The 25,923-nt window shown below is 42.6% G+C and overlaps 1 protein-coding gene across 5 annotated transcripts in view; it reads right to left on the bottom strand.

The window, feature by feature from the left end:
* Positions 1-25,923, bottom strand: part of ptch1 (patched 1) — a 104,159-nt gene that overhangs the window by 50,786 nt on the left and 27,450 nt on the right. For all 5 annotated transcript variants that reach the window (XR_005461588.1, XM_038804796.1, XM_038804794.1 and 2 more), the window contains exons 3-9: positions 15,110-15,299; positions 14,764-14,833; positions 14,523-14,614; positions 10,005-10,203; positions 8,766-8,887; positions 6,680-6,827; positions 5,131-5,262 (exon numbers count right to left, since the gene is read on the bottom strand). Coding sequence is in view for 4 of the 5 variants with exons in the window: in XM_038804796.1 (XP_038660724.1) it covers positions 5,131-5,262; positions 6,680-6,827; positions 8,766-8,887; positions 10,005-10,203; positions 14,523-14,614; positions 14,764-14,833; positions 15,110-15,299 (953 nt within the window). In the remaining variant the exon portion in view is untranslated. The remainder of the gene's footprint in view (positions 1-5,130; positions 5,263-6,679; positions 6,828-8,765; positions 8,888-10,004; positions 10,204-14,522; positions 14,615-14,763; positions 14,834-15,109; positions 15,300-25,923) is intronic.

The raw sequence follows: 25,923 nt of genomic DNA, 5'->3' as shown, positions 1-25,923 counted from the left end.
ATTTGGTGTCTCACTATGAAGTCTAGGGCTTATCTGGTTGAATATAAACTGTTTAACAACTCATAACTATATACATTCTCCAAGGTACAGCTCTGCTTGGGGGCCATCTCCATGCTGGCTCCTTCCAAACTCTACTACACACAATCGACCATCATGCGACTCTCTACATCACTACGTGGGCAGTATTGATCCCCGGTCCCACATTATCCTGAACACCCTTATGCTATACCTCCCCCAGTCGTCCCCCAGTCCTACAATCTCCTTTACTTCCATGCTCCCCTTCTCAAATCTCTGACTTTTTAATTTCAGACAGCCTGGAGGCTTGACAATTCTTCCAAATCTTATTCTTATCATGTTTGGAGGAATGATAGTCTCAGTTTCATTGAGTTGACTTTGTTATTGTGGTGTTGAAATTGTAATACTCTGGGTGAGATCTTCTGACTGTTCACGGCGGCGGGATGTGCCAATCCCGCTGACGGCACCCCCCAGCCGCAAGTTTCCTGGCGAGGTGGGGTGAATTCAATGGGAAGTCCTATTGACAGCAGTGAGACCAGAAGATTCCATTGCTGGCCGACGCAGGCCACCTCCTGTCTCCAAGAAATATGCCACGGGTACATGGAACATAGAACAGTACAGCACAGCACAGGCTCTTTAGCCCACGATGTTGTGCCGACCACTTATCCTAATCCAAGATCAACCTAACCTACACCCCTTCAATTTACTGCTGTCCATGTGCCTGTCCAAGAGTCGCTTAAATGTCCCTAATGACTCTGACTACACCACCTCCGCTGGCAGTGCATTCCACGCACGCGCCACTCTGTGTAAAGGAAATCTCGTTCTCTATGTTTCTGACACTTGTTTGTCTCCATTTGATTCGCTTTTTGCACTCCTTTGAATTGCATTCCTTTGACAACCAGTCTGATTTGTTCAGATATTATAGGTTTGTCCCATTCTTTCTAAGAGGAATGTTCACTGTTCATTCCGAGACTCCAATTTTCATTTCTGTAGGGGCTGCCACGACCTTGCTGGACACGGATATTTAAAAAAAAAAATTGAATCTTAATTTCCTTTTGTTTCTTTTTTGTATATATTTAGAATATCCAATTATTTTCTTTCCAATTAAGGGGCAATTTAACGTAGCCAATACACCTACCCTGCACATCTTTTTGTGTTGTGGGGTGAGACCCACGCAGACATGGGGAGGGTCATGCAAACTCCACATGGACAGAGACCCGGAACCGGGATCAAACCCGGGTCCTCAGCGTCGTGAGATAGCAGTGCTAACCACTACGCCACCGTGCTGCCCATTTTTCAATCACTTTTCAAGCTTATGAACCTTTTCATTCAGTTCAGCAACTACTCTGGTGAGTTCTTTGTTTCAGAGGTGAGGTCTTTGTTTCAGAGACATCTGCTTTTAAATGTTTGGATTTGCTCTTCCAAGCTTGCATCTCAACTTTCAGGTTCTTCAGATTGGACTGAAGTTCATGAATTTCCTTGCTCTTTCAAGATGACAATCCAATCCAACATTTCAACCTTTTTGGTAGTTAATTTTGCATTCAACCAACTGTTCAGATTCATCAGTAATTCTGATCCTGTCCCAATCATTTTTATGATATTTTGATACTTTTCATCCAGAAGATTCATCCAGAACTATTTTTTTTTATTGGCAAACTCATTGTCCTTAGGTGAATGTTGGTTCTACAGTTTTCCCCTTGGCAGGGCCTCATTCCTCTGTGCTATCCTTCATGCTCACATTCTTTAATTTTGCTAACTGTTTCTGAGACTCTTCCCACTCCTTTGTGAGAACTTCGACTTTCTCTTAAAACAATTGAACTTTTTCTTGGCATTCTAGGTTCTTGATTTTCATTTCAACCATTTAATTTTTCAGCAATTCAATGGTCCTCAGTATGTTTGTGATATCTTGTGCTTTTCCCTTGTAACTCATTGAGCTTCAGAGTTGAATTTACATTTTCTGATTTCATTTTTGTCTTTTATTCTCCACCTGCAACAGAGCTTTGTCCTTCATTTCGGTTTCACTGTTGGCCCGGTTTATCTCCAGCGAAGTCTTAACTTGTTTCAGTTCTGTAAGTGCACTGCTCATGTCTTCATTATCTACTTGTAGCTTGGAATGTTTTATGGTTTTTCCTTTCACTGCCTCCTCTTTTCCATTCAGCTGGTTCTTCCGCTCTTGTCCCTTTCTTGTACCTGTCTCCTGGAATATGGAACATTTCTGAGTCTTCTCTGCCATTTGGTTCTTCAGTTCATTCAAAGTGACAATAAATTAATTTTGCTTCTCTTTGTAATTTTCCAGAAAAACAAACTTTGATCTGAGGGATCCTTGTAGCATCCGAAGGTCCTTCAATGGGTTTTGCCTTTCATTCAAAGCTCAATTGCCTAGTTTTGTGTTTTCTCGTAATTCAACAGAGTTGCCTTTACTTTGTTTTGCTGTCCTTCAATTCTGCTGTTCAAGCCAGTCTTCATTTCTTTTATCTTGCTGCAAGGGTTTTGTATTACATTTGCATTTGAACTTGAAGAACAATCAGACATTATTTTAACTGCATTGTTTTGTCACTACGGATAGTTCAAATGCAGCTTTTTCTGAAGTAATATTCAACATCTTTTTTAATTCATGTTTTTCTAGACCTACATATTGATTCTTCAAAGAGTCTTTCAGGGCAGCAAATTCTTTGAGTACCTTTTCTCTCTGCCTGGCCATACTTCCGGTTGAGTTCTTTCAACTCAGTTTCGATACAAACATTTTCTGTTGAATAGCTTCATTTTCTTTTTTCAGGTTTTGTTACTTTTGGGTTACCTCAGATAGCTTTCCATCATTCACAGCCAGCTTCTTGCTCTGTACTATCACCCGACGTGACGCTGTCGGCATTTTCAAAAAGATATATTTTTGAGACTTCTGGATGCCTTTCTTTTGTCATTGTGTGGTTTGCTTGGGTATTGTCTTTTGCCCTTTCGTTGCTTTCTTGGGTGTTGGTCTATACCTCTTTTAAAGCACTGTGCATTCACAACTTAAAACATTTGTCAAAGATGTTTAATATCTCAGAGCTGGTTGAGGATTTATCAATGCCTTGCTTTTGGATTACTTCACCGCAAATACATCAAAAGAGTATAAAACATATTACCTTGTGCTTCTTCTGATTTCTTGATTAATCCTGATGTATTTCTGTGATCTAAAAAAATTATGCTCACTGACACTCAATTTTGGGTCTAGTTTGGCCCCCTTGCATCATCTCAAATTGTTTGATTAGTTTTCATTTACTTTCCATGGTTGTTTTTCATAACCTCGTTAAATTTCTCTCAATGGCTTCTCAGCTGCCTTTTTTCTCTTCCTTGCATTGGTTGGATTTCAGCAGGTACCCATTGCATTGATGGGGCTGTTTTTTAAAAACAGACGGGTCAGAGAATCACTAGCGGGCCGCGCATATCGCGCCACACCGCCCCGACGCCAGCACGCGATTTTCCGCAGAGCAGAGAATCGGTGCCATTGGTGCTGGCATAGTTGGGACGGCGCCGGTCGAGGGCCACTGTACGTGGCTGGCCCGTCGGTTCTCCGGCCCGATGGGCCGAGCAGCCATAAGAAAAGAGCCGAGTCCCGCTTGCGCCGTTCTCACCTGCTCTGGGCCAGTGGGACCTCGGCGTGCAAGGGTCGGGCGGCGGCCTTTAGGGGCGAAGGGGGGGTCCGACATTGGGGGGCCTCTGATGTGGCCTGGCTCACGATCGGGGCCCACCGATCAGCAGGCCGGCCTCTGTGGCTGGGGGCCTCCTTTCCTATGCGCCAGCCCCTGTAGTCCTGTGCCATGTTGCGTCGGGGCCGGCATGTTGAAGGAACCCACTGCGCATGCGTGCGTTGGCGCCAGTGGCACTGCGCATGTCCTCGTTGGTGCCGGCGCAACTGCGCATGCGCAGATCCCGCGGCGCACAGTTTGCGCTGTGATCTGTAGCTGGAGCGGCGTGAACCACTCAAGCGCCGTATTGGCATCCTGTAGACGCTAGAATTAGTCGTGGGAGCGGCCCGTTCATGCCATCATATGTCAACAGCATTTACGACGGCGTGGACACTCTGCCGCGGGATGGGAGAATCCCACCCATGCTCTCTGCAGGAAATTGTCAAAATAGCATGCTTGGCCCAGCTACTTGGTATTTTAAGTCCGGGAATCAAATGGAAGGCAATTTTAAGCTCTGCCTGCCATTTTAAAAACATTGTTTTTCATTCAGTTGAGCTCTGCCAGCTCGTGTTATGGCATTGTTGCTGCAGCTTTCGAGGGGTGCTCTGGAATCCTAATGTTGATGCTGATAGCTGTCTGTTTTAAAAAGGTTCACTCAAGTTCTTTTCAATTGTGCAGTGGATTATTCATCTGACTTTCAGCCTTTTTTTCTTCTTTTTTGAATTTTGCTCAGCCTTTTGTGATCTGGGCAGGACCTATGACTCCACCTCTATGTTCGATCAGGTCTAGCTTTTTATCTGCTCTGTGGATTCTGCTGTTTTACAGCCTTTTCTCCTTTTTTGAATTTTGCTCAGTCTTCTGTGATCTAGCTAGGTCCCTTCCTTGATTACGTTCCATCAGACATGGCAATGGATCTCCTGATAGGAGTCCTTCAGCCTTCGTGTCTGCAATGGAGCTTTTCTTTTTTTAAAGTAAACTCCAACTCTCATTTTTGATTTCTTTTCAGGTGATCTCCAACTGTATCTTCAATTTAGCTGCTCTTCACTCCTATCAGACTTTACTTCTTAATGCTTTGATATTCTGGGTTCCTTCTCCAGCATCTCGGGGATTTCCGAGCCAATCCTTCACTGTCACAATGTTTGGTGTCCCAGTAAGAGGTCTGGAGGCTTGTATGGTTGAACACAAATCATTTATTATTAACCCATAACTATATACATATTCAAAGGTACAGCTTGGCATTGGTACCGTCTCCTTCTAGACTCGACTGCACAGTCTACCATCATGTTACTCTCTACATCACTAAGTGGGCAGTTCCACATTGTAAACGGAGTTCTCTTCCTGATGATGTTTATTTTTTTCCCATCCCAAACATTATTTTTCATTGTTAAAAGTACAAGTGCTTTCAATAGAATTTCAATAGCTGCAATCTCTGCTTTACAGAATGACTTACCATTAAAAGATAGCCACCAGCCACACGTATAACACTGACACTAGAAAATGACTTGAGGATGTCCTCTAGGGTAGTAGTAGAGAATGAAAGAACCTTTTGGGTTGAATTCTGTGCAACACTTTGATGGACAACCTACCGAAAATATTATACAAAAACAACTTTAAAGGAACATTCAATTGATTGCCAATAAACATTTTTAGTAAAAATTGTACCTAAATGCTATAGCTTGCTTAAAACTGTTGCAACAAAGGAATAATTAATCAATTTGGTGCAGAGATCAGAGATTCACAGTCTCCATATAATCTTTGTAGTAGTTTTGAATTTTATCTTATGTATGAGCAACATTAGAAAATAAGGTAAAGTATTTCATGCTTCTTGAACCGCATTTCTGATTTACAGATATTTAATGAACCTCCTATTCTGCTTATATGTAAAATGACCTCCTATTCTGCTTATATATAAAACAATCTTTGTTTCTTGCACCGACCCCCCCCCCCCCCCCCCCCCCCCCCAACCACCCCCACTGACAGTAAAAGTCACCGCTCAGGCAATTCATCAGATTCGTCTTCATTCAAACAAAAAAATATATATATTCTGGCCTTCTCATTCATGCTTCATTGGCTGGCCAGCACACAGGGTCACAGGCTGCTTTAAAAAGGTCACTGCCCGGGAAACAAATGCCAGATGATGTCACATGACCCTACCAATGGGACTGCAGCTGTGAGCAGATTCTGTGCCTAGCTAATGTTTTCCAGACACCTTTTTTAATAAACAGAGTAACAATCACAGTGGGCGACAGTTGCTCACTTCAGTGAAGGCTTTGTTGTTTCTACATTATGTTTGTAAATGCAGCTGAAAACAAATGTTATTGTAAGTTTGGTTGAAATATTAACACAACTTTTGTTTGTATTAAAAATACAATCTCCACAGGTAGTATTGAAAAAAAGCAATACCAATGATTCTGAATCCCAACAGGTTTATCTGAAATCAGGCACTGCATAGCTCAAGACTTTTTTTTGTAGACTGTGCAAGCAAAAAGAGACAGAAGCAGGCTTCACTGCAGGAAGCCACATCTGGAGGCTAAATAGACCATTCAACAGACACATCCTTCCCATTGCACATGGCCTTATATGCAAAGTTTTCTATACATTGAAATGCAACTCATAGCACTTCCAGCTCAAGTCAAAAAGTACAAAACTTGCAATATTAATGGGATTTTACCTATTTGGAATAAATTAAAATTATCGATGGTCTTGTAAAATATCTGGAAAACTTGCATGTCTCTGTAAAATCTTTCAAAGCACTTCATGTGCAATATACTACCCTGAAGTACAGTGACTGTTGTTATGTAAGGCAAATACAGCCGTCATTCTGCATGCAGCAAGATCCCACAAACAGTTGGATGGCTACAATGTTGTAGAGTGAATATTGTGGTAAATAACTCTTTCTTTGGATTTTAAAATATATTTACCGCATATCCAGGTCCAATATATTGGCCTCACCATCTAAATAAAAGCATTTTTAATTTACTTTTTATTTTCCATTTTACCTCAACATATTTCCTTTGCCAGGCCTCTAGAATGGCTGCAGCTTTGTCCGGATTCCAGTTGATATCCGAAACGTCGTAATAATCCTTGAAGTGCTCATACATCTGCTTGGGGGTCATTAACTGAAACATGGTCTGGAAAGCCTGGGCACTGAACAGAGGCACAGCGAAATGGGGGATGGGAAAAAATAAACATCATCAGGAAGAGAACTCAGTTTACAAAGTCATAAATGAAATGCTCACGATTTCTCAGCTACTTCTTTCACACTCTTAAAAACTTGACTTTTATTAAGCTGGAATGCTACTTTGAACTCGTGAATAAACATGCCAATTCATAGTAGGATAGAAAACATGAGTAGTTTTGCTTTGAAAGAGACCTATTTTATTAATTAGTTCATTAAGTTCTGTATTGTACAGAGTAAAGATGAACACCACTTGAAGCCAGATTGGAAACCTTTCTTGGGATGAATTTTTTTTTTCTCTGCTTACTTCCCTCATGATCCGTTTACAAAGAGGCAATGTCCTCACGGCTGGAAGCCAGAACTGTGAACTTCAAGGTTGTTATCAAGGGTAGGCTTATCATGGTAGTCAGGTGAAAAAAAGATTGAATTCAAGCAGGGCAAAAATGGAAAGTATCTTTCTCCCATCACTGCAAAAAAAACCCACCAACCTGTCTGTCTAAGGAAGGCTATGAATAGAAATAATGGACTTTTTCAGTTTAATAAAATGTCTCCCAAATGATCGCTCAGTGGCTTTATGTAACACATTGTGTGGTCTGTGCCAGACCAAGGCTGGTCCACACTAAAATATTATAAATAAACATGTTAATCTAGATTATATATTTGCTTAAAAATACATTTAAATATAGCTATTTATGCACTTGCGTAACTCTCCTGTCAATTTGGCAGATGCGAGTTCATAAAAAAAACCAAATCATATAAAAAAAGGTTGAAGTTGTTTCATGTATAACATTAGACAAAGTCTCGATTTAGATCACTAATTACACATACAACAAGTAAGTCAGTGTTGAAGTATTGGATTGGTGCTGTGTTCACATGTCCTGAAAATACTCCACAAGTGTTGAAATCGCATAACAACAGAGACCTGTCTATTTGAGTCTCACCAAAGTTGGTTTTTCTCCCATCTGTTGGGATCCAGTTTGCAAGCTTTGAGATTGGTTTTCAGAATATCTTTATATCGAAGCTTGGGACATCCTGTGGTGCGATTTCCCATGGTTGGTTGGCTATAGAGTACTGTCTTTGGTATGTGGGAATTCTTCATGTGAACCGCATAACCAACCCAATAAAGCTGTGTTCTGATGAATATGCTCTTGATGCCAGATATACAGCCCTTTGCAAGAACATCAGTGTTGGGACTCTGTCTTGCCACCTTACGTTGCAAATAAACAGCAAAGGTGTTTCTTTATGTGGCCAGTAACAGGCCTTCCCTCAGATCAAGGACCGTGGGAACAGAAATCCATCAGGCGAAGAGGGACTGTGAGAAGGAGGGTAAGAAAGGGCAGTGGTTTCTCCCAATGTCCTCCTCACCGTACCAATGCCAGGTCACTCAAGGTCACTCAATCAGGCACAGAGTGCCTTTGAACGAGTGACCCATTTCTCCTTCCACCCACCCCCCACCCCTCCTCACCCCCAATGCTCCTGGGGAGGATTTGCATTTTGTACCCTCTGTCTGTACGAGTGCGAAGCCCTAAAGTAGGCATTTACTGCCCATTTAAGGGCTTCAATTGGCGCCAGTGTTGGAATTCCATCAACATGTCTTCCAGATTTGTACTTAATTGGGGCAGAGGCAGGAAGGTAGTGGGGTCTCACCCTGGCACACTCATGCTCGATTAAATATGCTCCCACCCACCACACGAACACATGACGTAGGGAGGGTATAAAATTCCCAGGAGTGTCTGTCATCTCCATAACCAACCCCGGTGGGAGCTCAAAATCAGGGGCCCATAGTGTGGCCTTGATCAAAGGATCCTATGTTGCTTATTTTCGGATTGTTTATGGATTGTTGTATACTGTGAATTAAACACCATAACTTGGGTTGATTTCAGTTCTAGTCCAGTTTGGTTGTTTACCTGTGTAGTCTTCTGCTGCTGTTCTTTACGGTCCCCCCTAAAATTAGCTCCTCTTGCCAATGCATGTACTTTTTGGACAGGCCCTGGCAACCACCATTTAACACTCGGGCAATATCAAGAGGCTGCAAACGTAATAAAGCATCATTAGACAACTGGGTACATTTAATTACAAACTGTAACAAGAGGGTCCATTATTTTCCACATTTTTCAATTTACAATTCAAATAGACTTTTAATTAACACTTAGATATAGACGAGTTACCAGAAGATACGATTCAACAGCCTCATCACTCGGCCTGGTGTTGGGATGAGGCTGTTGAATCCCACGAGAGGCCTCTTGCGAGATATGTGACGCTCAAAATGTCTCGTGGGATTTAACAGCGCCTCGCAAGACGTTGCGATCTGAAACTCGCATTCGCTGGGCAAGATCAAGATATGCATATTTAAATGAGCTATTAGGCTTATTTAAATATGCAATTGCAGGATTCTCCCAGAGCCTGGAATACACGTCCTTACCTGGAAGAACTCGTCAGGGCATCGTTTAGTACTGGCCCACTCAAAAAAGGATCAGTCGTAATGGCACGTGGTGGGCGATTGAAGACCTCTGAGTGGTTGGATATTGGGCAGTGTGATACCCTGGTGTTCCCATTGGCACTTAGGCACCTTAGCACTGCCATCCAGTGACCCTAGCAGTAGCACCCTGGCTTTATTCATGTGCCCAGATGGCACTGCCAGGCTGCTGGGGGCACTGACAGGGCGTCAGGCTGACGGTGTCAAGGTGCCCGGATGCCCGATTGCCTGTTCTAGGCGTCAGACCCGAGGTTGCCTTGCCCATAAGATGTGGGGATTTGAGGACCCCCGGAAGAGGTAAGTTGGGGGGGGGGGGGGGGAATCCAGAGGCCGTGGTGGGGTCACTGAGTAGGGTCAAAAGATCCGCCGCGATCCATGGGTAATCTTCCTGCACTGTCGAGCTGAGCTCAGCAGTGCAGGAAATTACGCAAATACGGTCTCAACAGGACGTTGCTCGCCGAATCAAAAAACAAAAACAGCCAACTGTCTTTGGATAGGGGGTCTTCCTCGGCACTGCAGGCACCGAGAAAAACCCTACCCGAAATCGGACATGTTTTGGTTGAATCACGCCCATAATTATCACTTTTTCTATGCTTCACAATGAACGGTCAGTAATAATTACCATGGTATGAATCCTAATTTAGGTAGAAGGTCTATATTTATTACTTACTGTTGTTGAGTTTTTATTAGGGGCAGTATGTGGGCATTCAGGATCTGCAGGGTTCAGGCATGGACGATCCATGTAACCATGTCCAACCCCAGCCTTGTTCAGCATCTCCTCCCAACCATCCACCTCATACTTTAGATTCCTCAACTCCTCCAGGAATTCTAAGGGGTCAAGATTCGTCCACTGCAATGGCAGTTTACCCCTGTCAAGAAATAGATATAGTATTCAATTACAAAATAACATTAAAAATTGTTACAACAGACAGGAGTCGCATTATGAGCTTAGTTACATTATGAACTAATTGATTGCTGTCAGGATTGCCACCCCTATTGATAGCTGCCTACCCCTTGGAGCTATCAGCCAACCAGGTGCGGTGGTAGAAAGAGAGCTCAGCAACCCACCAGCATCACCGGGAGCTGTGGTCGCCGCTAGAACTGCACCTGGAAGAGGACGCCACAGAGTACAGTATCCTCCCACCAGGTTGAGTGGCTCCAGAACCAATCACGCAGGCCCTGGTGAGACTGATGTATGGAGCTAGTGGTGGGCACATGAGGGCAAGCATAGTCATGGGCAAGGGCAGTCATAGCCATGGAAGCAGCCATTTCTGCCAGGGAGCTCTTCTCTGGGCCAAGTTCCCAAATAGGAGATTCCTCCTCCATCCACTGAACTCACTGGGAGGCCACCTGAGTTCACCTGGCAGTTTCCCCACGAGGCAGTAGATCCACTGGCCACAGGTAAAACACCAGTGATGGAAAGAGGCCCTTAATTGACTTAACTGATGGGGGGATTGTCCAACACCTTCTCTGCCACAAGCAAGATAGCATGGCAATGGGAAGGTGACACATCCTCCCCCCAACCCCCACCTTCTGTCTTCCCTTGCCATTTTTGGACACCCTAGTTCCAGTTAATAAAATCTAGCCCACTGGTATAGACCTATTGTACCGAATGGTGTCTTTCCGTGCTAAAAATTCAATCTAATGAAATATTCAGATAGTTAATTCATTAGGATACCATATGGCATCAAATATTCACATGCTATACTGCAGATGGTTATATATATATCACTCTGTGGGCAAGATTTCCATGTTAAGAGAGCGTAGCAAGTTCACTAAAGGCAGGCAAATCTTTGCTTTCTCTTTGTAGTGACAAAAGCAAGTTACCAGGGAATTGTTAAAGTGGGAATGGGCCCCTATCAGAGAGGTGAAGAGGAGCTAGGAGGGGAGCTGGAAACTGAACTGTGGGAAAAAGCCTTGAAATGGGTAAATGCACCCTCGTCCTGTGCTAGACTCAGCTTGATTCAGTTCAAGGTAGTCCACAGGGCCCACATGACGATAGATCGGATGAGTAGGTTCTTCGAGGATGTGGAGGACAGATGTGGCCGGTATGGGGGTAGTCCGGCCAACCATGGTCATATGCTTTGGGCATGTCCGAAACTGAGGGAATTCTGGCAGGGATTTGCAGATGTTATGTCGGAAGTCCTGGAAGGTAGGGTAACTCCGAGTCCAGAATTAGCAATATTTGGGGTGTCGGAAGATCTGGGGGCAAGGGGGGGGGGGAGGCCGATATCCTGACCTTCTCCTTCCTGGTGGGCCGGTTCTTGCTGAGATGGAGGGACTCGGAGCCCCCAAAATCAGGAGTGTGGGTCAGCTATATGGTAGAGTTTCTCAGTTCGCTCTAAGAGGATGAATATAGGGATTTGCCCGGAGTTGGCGCCGTTCATCTTTTTCTTTAACAAAACTGAACATCAGCAGTAAGGGGGAAAGGGAATAAGGGCGGGGGGGGGGGGGGGGGGGAATAGGAGGCATGGTAATGTTAAAAAAAGACAGGGAATTTAGTATACGGGTCATTGGGGATAGGGCGGGAGAAGTGGGGTACGTGGTCTATTGTTGTTGTTATATTAGGGGGTATTTTGTGCGTTGACCCGCGCGGTTGTTTTAGAAATGTCAATATGTTAAATTGCGAAAATTACAAATGCTTCAATAAAATATTTTCTTTAAAAAAAAGCAAGTTACAATGTACAACTTTTGTTGCAGCCATATTTGTAGGCTGCCCTGTGAACCACCTTATCTCCGCGGTGTCCCCCATGGGTGGCTCTATAACTCGTGAGAAGAAAAGTCAAAACCATGGCAACATTGCTGCTGTAAGCAAGTGAAAAAAACCATGGGTAAATTTTCAACTTTGGCGCTCCTCAAATGAGCTGCCACACCAAAAGCACGTTGGGAAATTGGCGCACAGATTTTTAATTCACGGCGATCGATCATAACTTCCAATAGCAGGCAGAAAACTGGTGGTAGCATATTGACTGCCCATTGTACATCAACTCAATTTTTCTTTCCATAGAGATGGAAAGGAAAATTTTGAGCTGTATAATGGGTGCCCAATTCACAATATTGAAAATCTTCCCCACCACTTTCTGCCATACATCAGCAAGAAATTCAGCCTCATATTCCCAATCAATTTCATTGAAGTTTAACAGATAAGAGTATCGTGAACCATAAACTTTACAAAGATTTATAGTGTTACTCAAAATATTCACCACATAAAATCTCTAAATTTGCATTCTTGAAAAATAAAATTAACATTTTAATTTTGTGCTAAAATCCATCAGTTCACAATGGGTCAAAATGAATATTTTCAGAGGCTCAGTGAAGTTGAGTGTTTGTATGCTAATAGACAATGCCATGGAGTTGGGTGAAGTTCCATATAAAACTTGCATCAAGTGGGATGTTGAAAGGATTCCCAGTAGAAAGAATAGAAATTTAGAGGGAAGGACATACTTAGGTGATCTTTAGCACCTCCTGGAGGCTACCAACAGCATTGGAGAGCTGGAAGCCGATCCTACACTGGTATCAGGCTGAACAGGCAAAAAGAATAAAGTCCAAAGATCAAAAAATCCTCACAAAAATAAAGAATTTTGAGTGTGGGGCTAAAAATATGTATTTATATGTTGAGACACTGAAGTGGAATTTAAAAAAATACTGTCTTATTGACTACGTTTCTTCAAATTGAAAAGGAGTGAACAGCGAAAATGTTGGTTGCCTTCCATCTCCAAAAAAATAAACATTTCTTTCCCTGGATAGTTATTAGTTTCTGCTAAATCTAAAGAAATATAAATATTTTAACAGATATGCGCTTCGAAATTCTGCCTGTTACTTTGATTGATACTGTGAGATAAATTAGTATTTGATATGTAAGTGCTGACAGCCTGTGCCTACTGAGACTTTTCCACTTGTGAAAATATGTGATGTCACTTTTGCACATTAACCGGATAAGAAGTTAGCATCTGGCAGCATCAAAAGATTGTGACATAATGTCTGATTACAGTCCTCCTGTATTATAATAACTGTTTTTCTATTTGAATCAATCATAGTACCTGACCTTTATTACCACTAATGATACCTTACTTCTTTATGCTCTTTGACAACCTGGCAATCGACCAACATCCCCCCGCTTTTGAATTTCTTCCTGATGCTGACAGACTGGAGAGGCTTTTGGCTGGGTTATTTTGTGGTTCAAACCACATTGTATCTGCTTAACCAAGCTTGAGTCATTATTTCAACTCTCCCAACCAGAAAACACAAAACCCTTATTTACAATCCCATTTTTACTTTAGCAATTCCCCGTGCCTGCCTACCCTTCCAACAAACCTCCAAAGTCTCAGAGGGAGAGAACAAATAACTCACAATTCTGCTTTGGCTCATCATCTTATAAATCTACATAACGTTCCGTGTCTAAATACGAAATGGAAGTGACTGATAAGCAGTCGCATGTGAGAAAATATGTTTTCACTACTCCCTCTTAATTGATGTCAGCAGGCAAAAGTCTTAATTGAGTGATGTGAATGGGCAGTAGAACAGAGATTGATGGCACCAAATGTTTGCTGTGTGAACTGGGTAAAAAGATTGAGGGTAAAAATATACCGGTGCTTGGTTTTAGGTGTGACTGTGGCCAAAACGAGTGACTAGAACCAGGTGGTTTGCATCTGGCATGAAATTGTGCCTCGAGTCTCATTACTATTAAGTGGGTAGGCTGCTGGCTCCTGTCGCAACTCCACAGGCAGCTTACCCATTTGAAAAATGAATATCGGGTCACTTGCTCCGCTGCAAGCGGCCTGAAGGTTAAGTCCCAGGAAGTGGGGTTGGAGGGCAGGGGTTGGGTAGATGTGGAACAGCAATCAGACACTGTAGGATTGGGGAGCACTCCTGTTTCTCCTGGCTCAAAAGCAATGGTCATTGAAGAATCACTTCAGCTCCAGAGATCTCTCACTACACTGAGTTCTGCCCAGTGAAGCTCCTCAGTGCACAAAACGTGGCTATGTGCAGCCTAGGCCGCGAGTTCCCCGCTGAGGTCCCCTATCTTAAGCAGAGTGCCAATTTATAGTGTTGTGTTTCTCGGTGCTGCAAGCGCCGGGAAACACATGCCTAAACGCGCTCGCTATTGGTCTTTGTTTCCATTTAGTTAAATCCTGCCTATAATTTTCAACTGAAGGAACTAAAACTAAGACAACTAAGATTTACTTACGGCAAGTAGACTGTTCCCAACTGTAACTTAGCACCTTCCCAGAAACAATCCAAGGGTGTGATTATTACACAGGGATACAATTTTTCAATAAGCTGGTGAAAATATAGAAGCAAGCATTTAGCTCAACAAGTATTGCAAGCATCAAAAAACAAAAATTAAAAGAGGAGACATTACTTTGTCCAATGGAATATTTTGATTTTTAAAAGTTCAGTTTAGTTTAAGGGGGGGAATCCAAACTCACCTGATCCATCCAACCAGTTTCTGTTACAAGTGCTCCTGATTTATAACATAAGTTGTCTAAGGTCCACTGTCTAAATGAGGAGGACAAAAAAAAAGAGACAAAAAAATCCTTTGTTTAAAAAGTGTATCAGCAAGATAAATTGAAAACAAAAAAAATCGGATGATCTGACTGCACCTCTACAAGACTGGACCAGACTTAAAACAGGTCTGAAAAGTAACAGCATGGTATATTTGCCTACATTGAAAGCTCAAATTTCCATAAAGAACAAAGATTTAATTTGATTTTGTAAACTGTTCCACATAATTTAGAAAATATCAAGAGATGTGATTGAATCAGTGTCACTTACTTGTTGTACAAATAAACTTGCACCCTGCTGGCATTAAATGCAGAGCTAAGGTGCTGCTGCAGAGCTTCAACTGTTAGAACACTAGCACCTTCCTCAGGAGATGTTTGAATCATGATCTGAGGATTGAACATGGCTTCCTCCCCTATCTTCTGTCGCGTGTATGATAATTCTTGACTCACTCTACCACCAACTAAGGGGAAAAAAGGGTATTTTCAGTTATTATGACCAAGATTTTTAAAAATTATATTAGTATGAAGCAAAACTTTTCTACAAATTCATGCTTTATAATGCATCCCCAAATAGTGAAAAGGTTTTAGCTGCATAATGTAAAACATACTACAATTTTCCATATATCCATCATAAGGCATCATTTCTGTTATTAACCATGAATTGTTTGGTCATGATCTAACTTCATATTGCACAGAGTTCTAAGAATAAGCCCAAGCACGGAAGAAAATCTGCATATAAAATTTTTTAAAAACAGTTAATTGTCTATGTAATCTGCGACACTGCAGTGATTCGGTATTGGACTCAGGCCGGTGCATGTCAGGGATGAGCCACTTCCTATATGCGTGATGATAAAACAACTTCAGAATACAGCAACAAGAGGAATTTCTTCACTTGAACCATTAATCGTAACAAATGTGGCACATCTTTGCCATCAATAATTATTACCCAATTCTGAAATGGTTCATGCCAGAAAAATAAAAAACGGGGCAATTAAAATCACGTAATCATATGCAAAATATAGGTACAAACTTATCCAATCTCAATTTGCACATTTAATTTAATGATGAGACTGTTGTTTTATGGCTTCCTTCTGTCCATTGTTATTCTTTTTATGTACACTCACAAACATTTCACCATGAAACTCTCCTAAATACTGCTGGGTAGACATTCATCCTCATTGCCTGAGAGTTAAGCATTGAATGACAGGGTCACAAGAGCAAACTCGAGTGAGGAAGACTGCATCCCAGTAACACAACCTGCCTAACTTTCCTTTCATTTAAATTAATGGGAAGAAAACAGGGTAGGTTCTACACCAGGCATGCAATTCTCCCCAACCAATTTTCTACTCTGCACTATTTTCTGACAGTGCTTAATGTCGAGGTGGCAAGCACAAAAAGCTACCCTGATGTTGTTTGGTAGATCATGAATTGATTATATCACTTTTATTTACAAAGAAATCAAATAAAATAATGTTTCTTTATGTCTCTCAAGAACACTGTCCTAGTTGGGAGTTCTTGCAGCCCATTTAACACCAATATGCCAGATTGTTTATTACCTTACAGGAACAAGCTGATAAAATGCACCATTCTCAATTTATTTGAAGGTTTGCTTGAATATTAACCACTCCATTAAGTACTCAGATGCACTTCTACTGTGTCACAATTGATTAAGAGAGATTTCTATATATTGCATTTTCCACTGTTTTAAACGACTACACTTTACACACACACACACACATACACACACACACACTTGTGCTGACAAAATAATCTTAAGTGTGGGATTTTGATCTGAAATATGTCAGGACTTGATGCATAGCATTTTCCATATACTCTAGAATATCAATTCATCTTATTAAAATATTTCATAAGCATGCAATTTCCATCCAATTTTCAAGTCAACATTTAAAATTGAAACTGTGGATATAAATATTTATAATGTTAATTTACAGTTTAACCACTTGCCTGTCAGTTTGTTGATGAACCAATCAAAATGTTTATCAAAAATGTTATATTTGTAATTTTTTCTTAGTAACTGAAATTTATAATGTCGAAAATAAGTTTTAAACAAAATACTTAAAGTCATATTTCACAATAACTTGATTAAATTTATCATTCATTTTGTGCCCTGATGTCTTTTTTGAAGCTTTACTTCAAGGTCTCAGCATTTCTTAAAAACCTAAGCTTGGATTTGATTCTTTTAGCTTTGGAAGTGGCACAGAGCTTCCAACTATAACTGTGCATTCTGAGCATGTATAGTTTGCAGAATTTCCCATCATGCATTCGAAGCAGACAAGCAAATCCCTTCATCATGTGAAGATTGAGAGATCCTTGCTTTTCCAAAAGGTTTTTGTTTTATCAAACCAGACGGTGAATGTCAATGGTTTAGTTTGGGCAGATTTGATTTAAAGTAGAGTGCGGGGATGGATAAGTTAACCGAATATGGAATGAGTTAGGCTGGAGGAGTCCTCCTGCAAGGGAACGACCCTCTGAGCTCGTGCCACGGCAGCGCTGCCACCCTCCTCCCCTGGCAAAATACACATCCAGCCCAGTGGTGGCAGCCACTTTGAGAACATGGAGCCAAATGAGACAACATTTCGGTTTAAACGAGATGTCCCCCATTGGCCTCCATCTGTGGTAACCAGAAATACCTTCCAGCCATGCTAGACGCCACTTTTAAGAAATGGAGACAGGATAGGGGGGGGGACACTGGCGGTCGGGGACTTTTACACGGGGGACAGAGGCGCAACCCTAGATGAATTAATGGAAGGACTGGAGCTACCGAACAGACAGGAGCTCCGGTACTTACAAATCAACAACTTTCTCCGCAAGGAGACAACGAGGTACCCTCGGGCCCCGAGGGACACATTGCTGGAGGAACTGTTGGATGTGGACTGTAAGGAGGAGAACTGTGGGGACACGTACAGGTGACTTTTGGAAAGGGCAAGAAAGGGCAGCAGGGTGGCACAGTGGTTAGCATTGCTGCCTCATGGTGCTGAGGCCTCAGGTTCTATCCCGGCTCTGGGTCACTGTCCGTGTAGAGTTTGCATATTCTCCCTGTGTTTGCTTGGGTTTCGCCCCCACAATACAAAAGATGTGCTGGGTAGCTGGATTGATCACACTAAATTGCCCTTTAATTGGAAAAAATGAATTAGGTACTCTAAATTTATTTTATTAAAAAAAAGAAACGGCAAGAACACCATTAGACAGGGAAGACAGAAACAGGAGGACGAACTCGTAATGGAAGTAGGATAGGGACTCTAGAGCGAAGCACGAAGTAGGGCCAACTCCAACTCATCCTATGCAAGGCTAAGCTCATGCAGTTTAAAGTGGTGCACAGAGCACACCTAACCAAAAATCGAATGAACAGGTTCTTCCCGGAGGTGGAGGATAACTGTGAATGCTGCCAGGGAGGCCCGACCAACCATGCCCACATGTTCTGGGCCTGCCCCAGACTTGTCGGGGTCTGGATGGCGTTCTTCGAGGCGATATCCAAGATTGTGGGGTGAAGGTGAAACCATGCCCGAGAGTGGTAGTCTTTGGGGTATCGGACCAGCCAGAACTACATGTGGGAAAGCGAGCTAGTGCTCTTGCTTCCTTAATCACATGCCGGAGAATCCTGCTCAGTTGGTGATCAGCAGCACCACCAACAGCTGCAGTCTAGCTGGGAGACCTGTTGGAATTTTTCCATCTGGAGAAGATCATTTACACCATCCGAGGATCGGACGAGGGCTTCAACAAAGCATGGGAGCTATTCATCAGCCTGTTCCATGACCTGTTCCAAGCCAATACTGATTAGGAAGAAAGGGGGAAGGGAAGACAAGATTGCATAGAGCAAAGAGGAACAGGGGCAGGGGGAGGAGGAAAGGAAGGAAATCAGAAAGGAACATGGAAAAGTAAAGGGAAGGAAAGAATTATAACAATACAATACTCAGGACGAAGTATGGGGCCAGGATCTCCTTTGGAGATAAAAGTTTCTGAAAATAGTTCAATTTAATACTGTATTCTGAAAACAGTTGCATGTTAAAATTGACTACAGCTCCGCCTTCAACACCATAATCCCAGCCAAGATCATATCAAAGCTCCAAAACCTAGGACTTGGCTCCCCACTCTACAACTGGATCCTCGACTTTCTGACCACAATCAGTAAGAATGATCAACAACGCCTCCTTCACAATAGCCCTCAATACCGGGGCCCCGCAAGGCTGTGTATTTAGCCCCCGACTGTACTCCATGTACACACACGACTGCGTTGCAAAATTTGGTTCCAACTCCATCTACAAGTTTGCTGACGATATGACCATAGTGGGCCGGATCCCGAATAATGACGAGTCAGAATACAGGAGGGAGATATAGAACCTAGTGGAGTGGTGCAGCAACAATAATCTCTCCCTCAATGCCAGCAAAACTAAAGAGCTGGTCATTGACTTCAGGAAGCAAAGTACTGTACACACCCCTGTCAGCATGAACGGGGCTGAGGTGGAGATGGTTAGCAGTTTCAAATTCCTAGGGGTGTACATCTCCAAAAATCTGTCCTGGTCCACCCACATCGACACTACCACCAAGAAAGCACAACAACGCCCCTCCTTCCTCAGGAAACTAAGGAAATTCAGCATGTTCACATTAACCCGTACCAACTTTTACAGATGCACCATAGAAAGCATCCTATCTGGCTTCATCACAGTCTGGTATAGCAACGGCTCGGCCCAGGAACACAAGAAACTTCAGAGAGTAGTTAACACCGCCCAGTCCATCACACAAACCTGCCTCCCATCCATTGGCTCCATCTACACCTCCCGCTGCCTGGGGAAAGCGGGCAACATAATCAAAGACCCCTCGCACCCGGCTTACTCACTCTTCCAACTTCTGCCATCGGGCAGGAGATACAGAAGTCTGAGAACAAGGGCGAACAAACTCAAAAACAGCTTCTTCTCCACTGTTACCAGACTCCTAAATGACCCTCTTATGGACTGACCTCATTAACACTGCACCCTGTATGCTTCATCCGATGCTGGTGCTTATGTAGTTACATTGCATACCTTGTGTTGCCCTATTATGTATTTTCTTTTATTCCTTTTCTTTCCATGTACTTAATGATCTGTTGAGCTGCTCTCAGAAAAATATTTTTCACTGTACCTCGGTACATGTGACAATAAACAAATCCAATCCAAATCCAATCCAATCCAATCCAAATTGGGAGTTAAGATCTGATAGTTTTACACTAGAGAACGTTATAGCTAAAGAAAATGTACAAAATACATTCTGCAGGACAGAAACAAACCTTCAGCACTGAACAACACAATACCTTCTCAGCACGTGATGTTAAGTAGAGAGATCTTTGAAAAAAAACGGGGGGAAAAAAATGAGAAATAACAGAAAGCCAAAGAACTGACAAATGAGAATGCTAAATGCCTATGTTTTGCAAAACAGGTGTGATGGGATTAAAAGATTAACTCTACGGCCACAAATAATTTATTCATGATGTTAATGATAGGGTAATTCACACCTAGACCAGGTATGAATAGATCTAATTACATTTTATTTTAAATTTAAACTAGTTATGGATTACAAAGTACCAGAACAGTATGGGACAATAAACTAGCTTTACTGCAGCACAAATTATAGAGAAGTGAATATGAAATAACTCATCATTTTAAATTTTGGGATATTAGATTAACAATGCATAAACAGTATTAAAATTACTGCTACTGCTTAAATCGTTGTCCATTTATGTAGATTTTAGTTCACGTAGCTGAAATATTCCCACAGCCCGCATCGTTCATATGTACCTGTAGCCCGAATAAACATCGCTAAAGAATGCAATGGGTCAAATTAACTTATTAAAAAAAATGTCACTGAAAATGTTCTTCTGTATCTCATCAGATTCTCTGAGAACAATGTTACCATTATTGTCCTAGACTAAAGAACCATGATTTTGGCACTGAAACCAGCCTTCCCTCAACCTTTCACAAGAACAAATGGGCTACTTACAATATGTGTACTGATAATGATTTTCAATTTATATTCTGCAGTACTTGTGCAAACGCGGCAATAAAATTGATTTTTCCCTCTTTCCAAGTAGAAAAACGTTAATAGTTTATGTAATTTCTAAAGTTATTTGAATGCTTTTCTGCCCAAATACAATAGTTTCAACAGAGATCAAATTTACTGTTTAACGAGCAAAACTTCACTATTTATTGCCACAACTATCTGGGTAAATTCTATACCAAGGACACTTTTATTATGGTTCACTTGGCAAGCTATTATAGGAAATCTTTCAGGTTATCCCCAGAACAATTGAGGTAAAGATACTCAACATTGATTTTAATAAATTACTTTGTTTCACGCCAAATTTAAATTATTGTAAGGGCCTAGAAAGTAATTTTGTGCACTAAATGTCATTATTTCCCATCATAGCAATTACTTCCTGGTTCTCATTAATCACTATATTGCGGAACTTACACCGCAGGAATTTTCTACTTCTATAAAATAAAAGGCCATGCAATAGTAAAGCAATCAACAGTGTACAAAAGGAGCCCAAAATGATCCACTTACACAGTTCATTAACAATCACCAGTACAGAGATTCTATTACTCCACGAATGAGACAGTCTGCATCAGTGCTTAGTATCAGTGCAGCTGTAACATTTTCCAGCACTATCACCCTAATCAAAGAGCTGAAACAGTAAAGACCCCTGACATCCATACAGATAAAGTGTTAGTTAATAAGATTTGTTAAATCCCCATCAGGGTCAAGACAAAAAAACTTCAACTGCAGAAGCCAGCCTTTCATTCAATAGCAATGGGTCTCCATTAGGAATTCTTACCAGAGATGATATTTCCTTTTGGGATCAATGGAATTTAACACTAATTTGCATCAAAGACAAACCCTGGCCAGGACAAACAAGACATTCTTCATCTTTTCTCAAACTGGCCAACTGTTTACTATCAACACTAGTTATTATTTCCCAAACAAGCTCCTGTCACATTCCATTAAAGATCTTAAAAGCATGGTTTGTTGATCTGCATTATATGACATTGCCACAACACTTAAAAAAGGAAAACTCTAAATCCAACAATCAATAGTTCCATATTAATTTACAACAAATACAAAATGAGTATTTGACTCTTAGTGCCCAGGTCCATCTGATTTCTCTATGCAAATCCTCAGTGATTAGCTACAAAAGGCACAGTAGTGCTCAACAGCAGTTCATAGACTTCTTGTGCACGATTTTTATAAACATTCTGCTTTTATAATTTTCAGGTTAATAGTACCTTAAATCTAGGACAGACATTGAGATCAACAGTACAGATTTTGTAATATGCAATATATAAAACATGTTTCTCTTGCCATTAAATCACATCTGATTTTGGGTCGGCCAAAACAACAAAAAAATGATGGCAGCAGATATAAAACTTGTGGTCATTGGAAAGTTAATAATTATATATAAATATAAAATGTAAGCTTTCAATTAGTGTCAATAAGACATAACAAAGTAGGAAACTGAAAATGTATACAATATAATTCAAAGATTACATATTCTGATCTGGGGATGAAAATATTCAAATTTCTAGCACTTGGCGTCTTATTTTCTTCTGTCTCTGGGATGCAGCAACAACAAATGTGGGAGCATAGTAGAATTTACACTTCCCAGAATACAAGATCATCTCAAATCAATTTTTTTTCTGAAGTAATTCTAAAAAAGTGTTTTAAATTGATGTAAATGTCACATTGACCAGCCACTTAATGGTTCCATCACACACAGAACATACAGTGCAGAAAGAGGCCATTCAGCCCATTGTGTCTGCACCGACCCACTTAAGCCCTCACTTCCACCCTATCCCCGTCACCCAATTACCCCTCCTAACCTTTTTGGTTACTAAAGGGCAATTTATCATGGCCAATCCACCTAACCTGCATGTCTTTGGACTGTGGGAGGAAACCGGAGCACCCGGAGGAAACCCATGTAGACACGGGGAGAACGTGCAGACTCCGCACAGACAGTGACCCAGCTGTGGACCCCTGGCGCTGTGAAGCCACAGTGCTATCCACTTGTGCTAACGTGCTGCCCAAAACACATTTTGGTTTACTTACATTTGCTCAAACCCTGAGGCTTTCTGGTTCCTCTGTGATGCAGTGAGCCAGCCAACGGTCCATTGACTTCAGCAGAACCAGAAAAACCCGCTTGCGGGCAGGGCCAGAAAGGTTTGGTCAAAGTCACAATTCAAACGTTCTTAGAAGCAGATTTGATACGACTCCATTTTGCAATAACCAAGGACAGCTCATAGAAATAGACAAACTTTTAGGTTCCCAGATTATACATGCTTTGCTCAGCTACAAGAGTCTTGAGACTCCCCAGTGCGCTGGCGTTTGATTACCTCGGTCTGTTCAATGTAGGTGTAAGTGGAACTTCAACCAACATCCAAGTGAGCTGCTGTCTGTGTAACAAAACATTTGCCAGGTTTTCATTCCCGATTTCCTTACAAGATTGCTTTATCATCTTGGGACAATTTCCTTATTCCACACTGTGTCCCAAACATTTCCATGGATTTCAGATCAACAGAAACTTTTTTTGCTGCCAATATCCATACACATCAAACCATTAAACTTCAACTCAAAGGAAAATCTAAGCAGGTGAATGCAGGACTTTTTGATAAAAACTAACTTTATCATGCATAATATAAAAAGATACTCAACATTGACTGCAACTGAATGCTGTAATGATAAAAACAGTATTTATCATGCTATTGGAATAATCAAGAGTCCAAAGTAACATTTGAAATCAAACAAATGTTTACATTAATCCAATTTGGTCCATTTCGTCAGGATACTTCTAACATATTAAGATACAGATGTGGAGATGCCGGCGTTGGATTGGGGTGGGCACAGTAAGAAGTCTGGCAACACCAGGTTAAAGTCCAACAGGTTTATTTGGAATCACTAGCTTTCGGAGCGTAACTCCTTCATCAGGCGAGTCCCGACCTTGCTGCTCTACCCCCACCTCCCGTACATTTGCCCCTATTGCGTTCCACTCTAGCCATAAATCCCTATCTCCCTCCAGACCCTCTCCAACACATGCTATCCTCCACAAGCTCACCTGCCTTCTGGTTTGGTGGCACCATTCCCACTCGTTGCCATTCAACATCCTTCGCTAGCTGACAGAGTAAATATGCCCCTGTTCTCCAGAATTGCACCCCTCCCTTTAAAAGTCACCATCATTACTTCCTCATTAAAGACACACACTTGACCCTTCTCTTCTCCAACTATCCCTCCATCTCGTCGCCCAGCTCCATGGTCATTTCTCCCAATACGTTGATCAATCTGACATCCTTCCATTTCACCGGTGAAAACAATTCTCTATGACATCAGCCATAAAGCATTATTCCTCCTTTGCATTGTGATGTGCTTGACCACAAAATTCTCCTGCTCCTGATGTTAACCTCCATAGAAAGGTCATTGCCTGGTTCCATTATCTACCCAATTGTTACCAAACTATCAATGGCTTCCCTTCCCAGGTCCACACGGTTACACTGGGAGATATTCCAGGATCAATTCTTAGCTCCTTCCTCTAATTCATCTACATTCAGCTCTTCAAATGACCCAGTCAAAATTTGCATAATAAAGTATGTTGACTTACTGCTGAAAATATTGCTTCACACTTAATGCTAAGAATTACACTGTCAACAATTTAAGATTATTGGTCAGGCTTGCATGTTAGAAATGATCTATTACTACACATAACCTAGGCTTTTGTAGACAGAAAGAACATGCACACGCATTCTGCCTTTTTCAACTAAAAAAAGAAGTGACAGCCACTCTCCGTTCATTCTCCAGGGCAATGCCTTGACCAATGAAAGTCAACCTGCCTGGTTTGAATTTAAACAAAGCTTGACAGTTAACTGTCAGCCATCAATTAACTGCTGTATTCTCCATGACAATATTTCTACTAATCAGAGTCCAGCATTCTCTTCTTATGCAGTATAAAGTATTGTTCTCTTTACATTTGTTACTCTTGGGAATTGTCTTGATGAGTGCAAGACAAAAGGCCACGGGTGGGACTCTCTCAGCCCCCGCCAGGCCGGAGAATCACCGGGCCGGGTGCAAATCGCGCGATGCCGCCCCAACACTGGTCCACTGATTCTCTGGAGAGCGGGGAGTCGGCGCTATTGGCACCAACGCGGTGCTGGTAGCGCCCCCCCCCCCCGGGCGATTCTCTGCCGGGATGGGCCGAGCGGCCGCAAGAAAAATTCCAGTCCCGCCGGCGTCGTCCACGTGTGGTCTTACCTGGCGGGACTTCGGCGTGAGTCCTCTCAGGGGAAGCCTGGTTTGGTTGGGGGGGGGGGTGGCCTGGCCCGCAGTCGGGGCCTACCGATCAGCAGGCCAGCCTCTTGGGCTGGAGGCCTCTATTGCTCCGCGCCGGCCCATGTAGCCCTCTGCCATGTTGCACAGAGAAGGAAGCCACCGCTCATGAGCGCAATTGTGCCAGTTGCAGTGCGCATGTGTGCATTCGCGCTGGTCGCAGCGTGCATGCGCAGACCCGCGGGGCCCATTTGACACCAGTTTTGGCAGCTGGAATGGCATGGGTCGCTCCAGTGCCATGCTGGCCTACTGAGGGGCTCAGAATCGCTGCTCCTGGGGGCCTGTTGACACCGTCGTGAAACGCGACGGTGTTTACGACGGCGTCAACACTTAGCCTCAGGATCAGAGAATCCCGCCACACTTGTTTCAGCACTCAGTGAGGCAAACCAGGTGGTATTTTGCACTGTTTCCCTCAATCATGGACCAGGAGTGATGTCAGCTTGAGAGGTCGCACAGGTTACTCGAGCTCCCCAGGTGTTTGGGGACGGGGCAGCGTAGTACCGTGGCACTCCCCCAGGTACCACCAGCCTGGCACCCTGGCCATACCAGTGCCAAGGTGCCAGGTTAGCACCGCCAAGGGGCAGGGCCAAAGGTCAGAGCCTGGGACGGGGGCATGCCCATGAAAGGGGATGCGAAGGGGGGTAGAGAATGGGGCAGCCTTTTAAAATGGCACCTCGATCTGTGAGCAGCCGGCCCTGCTGGTGAGCTCAGCTCCCCAGTCAGGAA

Source organism: Scyliorhinus canicula, chromosome 8 (genome assembly GCF_902713615.1).
Source record: "Scyliorhinus canicula chromosome 8, sScyCan1.1, whole genome shotgun sequence".
NCBI lineage: Eukaryota > Metazoa > Chordata > Chondrichthyes > Carcharhiniformes > Scyliorhinidae > Scyliorhinus > Scyliorhinus canicula.
This window is presented reverse-complemented; position numbering and strand designations above follow the sequence as displayed.